Source organism: Tiliqua scincoides, chromosome 14 (assembly GCF_035046505.1).
Source record: "Tiliqua scincoides isolate rTilSci1 chromosome 14, rTilSci1.hap2, whole genome shotgun sequence".
NCBI lineage: Eukaryota > Metazoa > Chordata > Lepidosauria > Squamata > Scincidae > Tiliqua > Tiliqua scincoides.
The window spans coordinates 5,958,231-5,968,015 of NC_089834.1; the positions used below are offsets into that span (position 1 = coordinate 5,958,231).

At 44.5% G+C, this 9,785-nt stretch overlaps 1 protein-coding gene across 1 annotated transcript in view; it reads left to right on the forward strand.

Annotated features, from left to right (window-relative positions):
• Positions 1 to 9,525, forward strand: part of GOLGA3 (golgin A3) — a 40,859-nt gene extending 31,334 nt beyond the window's left edge. The window contains exons 22-23 of the mRNA XM_066609816.1: positions 2,017 to 2,180; positions 4,535 to 9,525. Coding sequence (XP_066465913.1) covers positions 2,017 to 2,180; positions 4,535 to 4,742 — 372 coding nt within the window. The 3' untranslated portion in view covers positions 4,743 to 9,525. The remainder of the gene's footprint in view (positions 1 to 2,016; positions 2,181 to 4,534) is intronic.
• The last annotated feature ends 260 nt before the right edge of the window (positions 9,526 to 9,785 follow it).

Sequence of the window (9,785 nt, forward strand, 5' to 3'; positions counted from 1 at the left end):
GTGGGGTGGGTAGTGGAGTTCTGTGACTTCTCCTACATACAGCAAGAGTGGTGACATCATCAACAGAAGCACTCAGGTGCAGCCTTGAAATTTGTCCCAATAGACCTTAGCAAAGAAGAAGTATCAGGCTCAGCTGATGGAAAATTTGCCTATGCTAATATTTACATCATCATCTTTCCCAGATGCTGTCTGAGCAGACAGTATATACTGCATGTTATATTAAAGCTACAACTCTATTCGGGTTTGCCTGGGTGTAAGCCTACTGAACACAGTGGAACTTCTGAGTAAACTTGCATAGGACTAGCATTCTAATTTACATTTTATAATTATCTAGAATACTTTATAATTCCATTTTTAAACATGTGTGGTGAACTTTTGCAATCAATGCCAAGAGTTTGGGATCAAATGAGCTAGATTGGTGTTTCTCAAACTATGGGTCAGGACCCACTAGATGGGTTGCAAACCATTTTCAGGTGAGTCCCCATTCATTTCAATGTTTTATTTTAAATGTATTAGACTTGATGCTACCATGATATGCAACTGTATTTGGGGACATGTTACAGATCTGTACTTTTAACAGGCTACTATGTATATGCTTTTAACAATGATAGTAAATGGGGCTTACTCCTGGGTAAGTGTGGGTAGGATTACAGCCTAAGATTGTTAAACATTGTCCTGCCCCATGATGTCACTTCCGGTCATGACATCACTTCTGGTGGGTTCTGACAAATTCTTGTTTTAAAAAATGGGTCCCAGTGCTAAATGTGTGAGAACCACTGAGTTAGATCTTTAAGTGACACATAATAAGCTTTAAAGAAGAAAACACTCTAATGAAGAAATGCAAAAGTGGTGATGGTTTATACCAGTGGTGTCCAAACTTTTTGGCAGGAGGGCCAAATCATCTCTCTGATACTGTGTCGGGAGCCTAATTTACGTTTGATTAAATTTACATAAAAGAATATATTAGAGTTGGAACTTATATGAATGAATGCAGGTCTTGCAATAGCTCAAGGCCTATAAAAGGCCCTGTACAAAGCAAGGCTGGCCTTTCCTTTGCTGCCGCTACTGCATCACAGACGTGAAACAGCAAGCAGTGGAGGGAGCCCACAGCTCACACAAGAGGTCAAACAGTCACCTTCACACTGAGAGCAGTTGCGTTGGGCCAGCGTGGGCTCCAGCAAATCTCCAGAGGGCCAGAGGCTCATTGGAGACTCCCCGCGGGCCAGATTGGGAGTTCCTGAGGGCTGCAAGTGGCCCCCGGGCCTGGGTTTGGACACCCCTGGTTTATACCAACAATTTTCAACCACTGTTGTATGGCACATCAGTGTGCCACAAATGGTTTGCAGGTTTGCCGTGGGAGTTTGGGGAGGGTCATTAGTAGGGCTACTGGGGGATGTGAGTCCCCTGCTGGCAGCATGGTGTGCCTTGACAATTTTAGCACTTTGACAGTGTGCCATGAGATGAGAGAGACTGAAAATAGCTGGTTTGTACTATACAGTGGGCCCTTGGTATCTGCCGGGGATCAGTTCCAGGAAACACCTCCCCCCCCCCCCGTATTGCTGCAGATAAGTGTCTTCTGGTCATGTCCAGGAGGTCCTGTGAAGCCCTCCAGCCATGGAGGGTTGCCAAACCCACTGATAAGAAGGGCCTACTGTAGTATAAATGGGGTGTAGCTATGGGAGGTGTCAAGATGAGCTCCTGAAGTTCAAAACTAATCACCACTGCTTGCCATGTATAATTAGGACTGTGTATTCTACACAAGCACAGCAAATGTATTCAGCAATGGGTATTGATCAAGCCCCCAGTTCAGCATTCTTTTGGATTTCATTTCGGAAAAGGTTTCTGATCTTGAAGGTAGGCTTTGAAACTACTTGGTGGAAAAACTATAAACTAAAGAGGGAGGTATGCAGGATCCTCATGGCTTAGGGGGCAGCTCTTGTCCCTCTCTATGACAAGGAAAATCCAGAAAGAAAAAAAATAGAACATTAATTTGTTTGTGTTTTTCCTTTTTTAAAGAGGAAAGAACTGAAGGGAGAAAAAAATTCTTCAAATCCTGCAACGCCGGTGAAGATTCCTGACTGCCCTGTCCCTGCTGCCTTGTTGGAGGAGCTGTTGAAACCCCCGACTGCTGTCAGTAAAGAGCCCCTAAAGAATCTCAACAGCTGCCTCAGGCAGCTCAAGTAAGTACATCCTATTTAATGACACTTTGTTAGAATAAATGATTTCTGTTGGCTGGCCACACTATCCAGGCAGCTGTATATCTCTACCCCAAACTTTTGAATGGTTTTATAGTGTCGGGGGGGACCATCCCCAGGGCCCCTGACTTAGCGCTGCGGGGGGAACAACCCCAGGATCCAGGCCCTGGGCGACTCCCAGGGCAGGCAGGGAGCCCATTCACCCCTCCCCAGTGCTTGCCCAGCCGCACTGGGGGGAAGGAAGGCGGAGGAGACCACCCCCAACCCCCGCATCAGCCAGGACGCTGGGGCTGGCAAACCCCACCTGGAGCAGACAGACGGGTGGGTGGCTGCCCCTCCCAACCCCGCGGTCTGGAGCATGCGCCTCTTCAGAGGCACCCAGTCAACCCGTGGTGGGCAGCGCCCCACCTGATGAACCCCCCGTGGTGGTGAACCCCCCAGTCAACCCGTGGTGGGCAGCAGCCCCGCCCAATGACATCAGTGGTGGGTGATGTTCACCGCCATCCTGGACCGCCCATGGGAGCCCTACTGCCTTCCAGGGGGGGAACGACCGAGTGGGGAAGCCCTGCACCTGCTGCAAGCTGCAGGAGGAGGGGAGACAGGCAAGGGGCCGTTCATCATGCCAATACCAAAACCTCCCTATATGGCCCGAGACTGGGGCCAAGGACCAACCCTTTTGAACCCGCCAGTACAGGAATGGGCGGGGTTAGGCGGAGCCATGGGGCTCCTTAAAGTCGGGCTGACCCGTGATAATGGGCAGGCAGAGGGGAGGTAGGAGGCTGGAACTCCAGCCTGCCTACCAGTGACCTGAGAGGCCTGCCCAAGCCTGAGCAGAGGACCAGGGTGCTGTCAACCCCCTCCCCCCGGCAGTCTGAGGCCAGTCCAACCTACCCCACCAGGGCGCCCCCAACATGTGAGGGGGCAACCTCCTGCCTAGCAGGCTGGCCTGCTCCAGAGACCCTCATGCCTCCTCGCTTGGCACACCGCGACCACATATAGATTTTAACCTCGTTTCTTTGTTATAATACTTTAAACATTACACTTCAGAAAAAGAGTACTATAATAAAATGTTATAGGAAAGAACATTATACAGTACAGGCACCCCCCCCCCCATATCAGCTGCCACTGCAGATAACCAAAACCACGAATAGCAGCAAACTCTACAATAAGTAGTTCACAAAATCCCCCATCGTGCAAATATCTTATCTTTCTCTGATTGCAGCCCTCCTGTCATGCTGTGTCTCACTATTTTTGTGCTGTCTCCAGATATTAACAGAAGCTCTAAACAGGAAGCTGGTCGGAGGGCTGAAAGCAATGCAATGTTGTGTTGTTTTCAGTCCTCCTTCCTGCTTCCTATTAGTGATTGCAGGCAGAAAGGAGACAGTGAGATACAGAAGACGTCAACAGGAGGGCTGCAGTCAGAGACAGTGACAGGAGGGCTGCAGTCACAAGCCATTTATGCGATGGGTTGAATTTGAAAGCAAGTATAGGACCTGTGGATTCGGGGTGGGGGGGTGTCATGAATATGTACAGTTTAGGCCTAGGTTAGCATGTGAAGCCTGAACCAAACCAAGTCAGTAACGGAGAAGTGGCTTGCAGTTCCTAGCTGCAAGAATGTGATGGTTGTCACAAAAAGATGGTTGTCTCTCCTTTGCTGGCCAGAAAGGACAGACAACAAGAATTACAACCCATTGGAATGTTTAACACCTCAGTAGACTGAGGGGCGCCAGAATGGAATGCAGCCATGGATCTCCAGTTGGGAGGGGTAAGAACTAGGAGGGCTAGCAACCAGACCCACTCCTAGAAGGTTCTGTCCTCAAAGGTTTCTGATTGGACAGTCTAAATAAGTATGAAGTCACCTCAGTACTATTAGCATAAGAAATATAATAATGAGTGCCCCAAGGGGTGTGTCCACTTCTTCTTGGGCAGAGTTTTTGGGTGCAACATCCTGCATGCTGTGAGCTCCATTGTCCACCGTGGGCATCTGGCCTCACAGGTAGGCTGGAGCTAAGAGACCTACAAGAGTAACTGACCCAGGTGAGAGATAGGTATTAATAGAGAGAGCCATTTTTAGGGTTCGAGAACCAAGAACTCTGAGCACCCCAAACCCCCCTAAGTTTGCGACGGGGGGGGGCTACTGTATTACTTTGTCTACGAAAAAAAACTTGGTTATCTTGCTTTTTTATCCCTAATGGCACTGATGCCATCTCTACAGAATGGTTAATTGCTGGGCAAATGGGAAATCTGTCCCATTTTGTTGTCTTTGTCCAGCGCTTTGGCCAGTGTTACTCATGTCCTTGTGAACTGAGCCTGTTCTTCCTTTTTCTGCTTTTCCAAAGACAGGAGATGGACAGCCTTCAGCGTCAGATGGAAGAGCACACCATCACTGTGCATGAATCAATGTCTTCGTGGTCGCAGATAGAAGGGCAGTTGACAGATCTTAGCGCGTCTACCTTTTCTGCAACTGAGTTGGGTGACCAGGACCTTCCCATTGTAGATCCAAAGGACCATAATTGTAGCGCTAGTGAAAAAGAATTGACACAGTGACCTTGAGGGCTGGCCAGGTGGGGCCCTGGCCAAGAACCCGTGGCCATCAGAGGGCTCGCCACTGGGCCAACCCCTGAATAGTGGCAGTATACCATGTCACACTGGTGGCAATGGTAGCACCCAGTGTGCCAGCAGGGAGTGGGCATGGGATGCCAGGGTGGAGGAAGGCCCCATAGGCCCCAAGACCCCCAAAACTCTTGTGCCGGCACTGAATGACCAGATTGGCCTATTGCCGAGCTTCGTAACTGCTTTAAATATGTAAAAATCTTTGTCTATACTATTTATTTGTGTTATTTTGTACACAGACTTTTAGAGTTCTCCATCTGTTTTATTTTTAATAATAGAAAACCACAAAATATTATTTTGAAGATAATGCTTTATTAGGATTCCTTTAAATCTGTCACCCATGTTTTAGGGTGGATAGTGGTACCAGGGTGAGTGGGAGTGATGGGGTTATTTTCGGTCCTTTGCAGAGTCTCTGAGCAGACAATGAGAAATATTTTTTCTCCTCATTCGGTCGTGGCTTAGAGCAGGGGCCTCCAAACTGCAACCCGCAGTGTGCTGAGATTATCATTCCAGGTGAGGTGTGGCAGTGGTGAAGCCTTACCATTCCACCCTGCAGCCACTGTTTGTCATGCTTGATTTTCACAGCACATTGCTCCGGGCAGCCACTTCCTCTGGGAAATCAGGGCACAGAGTTTTCTCTGCAGTGGAAGCAGCTCCCCTGCTGCAACAATTGGGAATGGTAGCTGTAGGGTGGAATGGTAAGGCCTCGCCATCACCATGTCTGGAACTATAATCCTGGCACACTAGATGTAGCCTGTGGGTTGGGGTTTGGAGGTCCCTGGCTTAGAGAGACAGAAATCGGTTGCAGCACTGTGAAAGCAACTTCATTATACAGTTTCCATCATTTTGGTATGACAAACGCCATTGATTGTTTAAAATTCTGCTCCGTCTAGGCTGGTTATCATTGACATGGTTCAGCTGTTTGCTTAGTCATTTTCCTTTACTGAAGTGTTGCACATAGCAGATGATCAGTGTGAACCGTTAACAATAACACAGTGGCTGTGTATCTCAAAACCACCCACTCTGAAGTTGTCCCGTTGCATCAACTGGGTCTGCTTCAAAATGAATGGATTGAGGACTCTTGACCCCAAGGCCAATAGCTTTGATTCACTATGGCAGATACCTTTTAACTTTATTTTCTTTTGCACTTTGTTTTTGCGTTGTAATCTTTTGAGGACATCTCCGGTTCAGAGTTTTGCCTTTGACAATGTGCTTTATACATTAAGCTAGTTGGCCAGGGTTTGGGGGTGTTGTTTGCATTTAATGCTAAACTACATCTAAGCTTTGGGGAAATACTGTATAGATGGGGCCTAGGATAGCAAGCCCTAAAATCAGAACTTTGTAGAAATGTAGTGAATTGACTTATGGTTAAGATGAATGTTATATATTGCCTATAAACCTCTATTAGCTTTACATTTTTTCCTCTTTCCCCTCTAATGCCTGGTTAGGGACACAGTGCTCATGTAGCCTTCTTTGCAGCTACACTCTGCTGAGATATGATTTGGTCAGCAACACGCCTTAGATTCCCCCCTCCCATCACTGCCCCTGTAGTTGATGCAAAGCCATTCTCCCTCCTTGCAGTGTTTCGAAAGTGCAGAGTGCTTGGCTTTTGCCTATTTTATACTTTGAATTGCACTCTAGGATGTGCCAGGGGAAAAAAATGACAGAATGAATGGGCATTTGCATGTGTAGGATGGGCTGTGATTTTTGGTGGAAAGATGCCGGTGCCTGAGCTGTAACAATCAGATGGCTGAGTCTGGACCTAGATGTTGACAGCTGCACAGATCTGCCATGTTCAGTGGCAACTCATCATACCCAGAGCTGCAGCTGAAAATGGTTGTTTCTCCCCTCCCACTCTCTCAGCCACCCTTCTGTAATGTTGTACACCCGTTGCTGCTGCTTAAAATGGCAGTTAGTGTCTAGTTTTCTCTCCTGCCCTTCCATAAACTTACATCCTTCCATGACATTTGGTAAGTTGTACTTGAGGATCAGTCTTCAGTTAGTGGCCAGGACCCAGAACCTGCAGTCCAACTTAAGGCAGGTTGATTCACCATTTATCTGACTTATTGTTGTCTTAACTGAAAGAAACAGAGGAGATCAGAGAGAGGAGAAAGAAGAGAAGAACAAAACAGAAAAACACCCATGTTGGTTAAAAAATTAAGTGAGGGTCCCGTGTTGCAGATTTGGTCTAAATGTTGGTCCCAGGTGTGAAAAAGCTTAACGTTACTAGATATTAGGGAAGGGGAGAACTAGTTGTCTAGTTTGCAGCTGCCGTTTGTGTATACTGTAAGGTCTAGTCCCTGCCTGACTTCAGGGTAGATATATGAACCGCACATTTAAAAGCCTCTAAAATGGTTTGAGGGTCTCAGGCCCTTGAGAATGACATGTAGATTAGACCTATTGTATACACATTTATTAAGGTCCTCTTTTTCTTTTCTTTTTTTAAATAAGGATTGTTTTATTTGGGGAGTTTTTCAGATGATGTGCAGACATGTCACTCTAACTTTGTTGTCTATGGTCCAAGTTCACATTTCTTTAAGGGCAGGATTCTTTTTTGACTAACCCCAACTTGAAGATCTGGTTCTCTGTGTCTCTTTTTACGTTAGTTCTAAACACGACGAATACCATGAGCAATGTTCAAACTGACTGATTTTTTTTTAAACTCCGGAAAGATGTTTTAATTTTGTTAAATAATATATGAAGGAAAGGTACTTATTAAATGTAAAGACTGTGTGCATTTTTTTTTTCATATAAAAGAGGAAGGAAACTCGGTTAATGTGACAGTAGCTGCCTGTTTTGTAAGACTAATCAAATTTTATCAAAACAAAAAAAGAAAAGCTTTATTGACTAATCCAGACATGCAAACAGCTTATACTACTAAAATCCATTTTACAGAGTAAATCGTAATGAGTGGGTTCTCTTTTTTTTTTCTGCTGCTGCTGCTGCTGAAATTCTTGAAGCTTGTGTACCTGCTAACTTAAAGAGGAAAAAAAAAAGCGTACTGTAGTGTTTAAACACCAAAGTTAATATTATTGATTGTTTAATATAAATATATATATATATATATATTCAGCTCCACAATCTGCACCAATCGAGTTAGTGTTCTACTTAGTACACTGTGTTATTTACAGGAAATAATTTGGTATTTAAGTAAGGATTTTGGGTTTGGTAACTTTTTCTATCCATGAAAGATTTACTGAGCATAAAGGAAGGCAGAATCTTGGATAACTTTCATAGTTGCTCTGAATAGCTTGGGTGTTTAAAATAGTTTCTTAATGAAGCCTCTTCTGAGGTTTCAGCTATTCATGATCAGTTCTCGATCAAGCTCGATTGTATCTTCATAAAGCAGCATAACCTGCAGTATGTGTTTCCTCTTTCTTGGGCAAAAGGTCAGTTATGTTCTGTTTTAATTAAATGAAGTCCAAATGAAGACACTTCAATTCCCTCTAGGACCACATCTCCCCTTTATATCTATGATCGCTTCTCATTTTGACCAGAGAGGAAGTTTGACTTGCAGACCCAAATTTGATAAAACAAATTTCTAGCTGCCTGTTGGAACCATGGGAATTTGGTGGTGAATTTTGGTTACCTTTAGCCCTTTTTCTTTGGAGACTTTTTTTTTTATAGTTGCCACCCTTGAATCTATAGATTACGGGATGGCTTTCTCTGCAAACTCACTGTGCAGATCACCGGTACATAATGTGGACTGATGCATCAATTAATGTTGGAGTGCTTTTAGAAATCAGAACAAAAATCTCAAGCAGATCCACAATATGTTCTTTGGAAACTGGGAACTGACTTAGCATCCTCAGTGATTCAGCTTTCCCAATATGTTTTAATAGAATGAAGGAACTAAACCTAGAAAGGTTCTCTCTGGGTATTGCAGAGATTTTGTTTTAAAAAGCCTTCAGTATTCCTTCGTAAATATAGCAGAAGATTGTTTGAAGGTGTTCGGTTTTTCACAGTGTTACAGGGTTGTTTGGGCAGAGGCTTCTGCAAGTTAAGTGTCTCCACTACTGCAGGGTGTTGCATTTTGCAGTCTTCCAAGTTCCTTGTGTACAGGCCATTTTTTCGGACCCTCAGGCCATGTTCCTCTTTTACTGTGTGGAAAAGTTTTCTGTGTTTGAGGAAGGCAGGATGGTTCTGGAAAGACAAGCGTGTTGATGATGGTCTTGTTGCTATTTTCAGTTCGGCACGATGGAAGTTTTCCCAAGGGTTGTGCTGTAGTTAGCAAGGGAGCATTAACAGTCGATCATTTTGGCACACACAAAAAGTGCAATGTCACCTTTAGATTAGAGTGAACGTTCACTGTGCCATCTTTCTGTAATACAAATCAATTTTATGGGTGATTTTTTTTTCCCCCAGTTAACATTAATGCTAACCTGCTGAACAGAGGCAAGTTAATGTTGATGCAGTATGACATTCAGGTCATTAGGAGCCTTTTCCATGAAAACCTGCGTAGGTATGCACAGAATTTATGAAAGAGAAAATAGCATCTGAATGTTGTCATGCAAATCGCTGTCTTATTTTACATATTTTCCACCAGTTGTTGATTTAGACTGTTTTGGTAAGAAAAAGCATCACTTCATAAGAGTTTTAATCAAGAGACCCAAATAAAGACCTACTACATGTGTATTTGGCTAAGGATTCATGATTGTGAACCTTTTAAAAAGCATGTTACTTAAAAAATGGATTAAAATGTGCATAAAAAAATTCTTGAAAGGTTTTGTGCAATAAAATATTTTTCATAAAGTTTTTCCATGGTTCCTTATTGTGATAAAATTCTGCGGGGAGTCCTTCAAGACAAGGGAAATGGGGCTATCTTTTCTGCTCGATCTGCCTTTTCCAAGCCCAAGGAGTGAGGGGAGGAGCAGTGGAGTCGTGGGCAGATGAGCCTCATGGATGTAGCAGTTGTCTGCTGTTTCTGCCAATAGATATTGGAAAGTTAACAGTGTGTAACACAATTTGAACAATTTT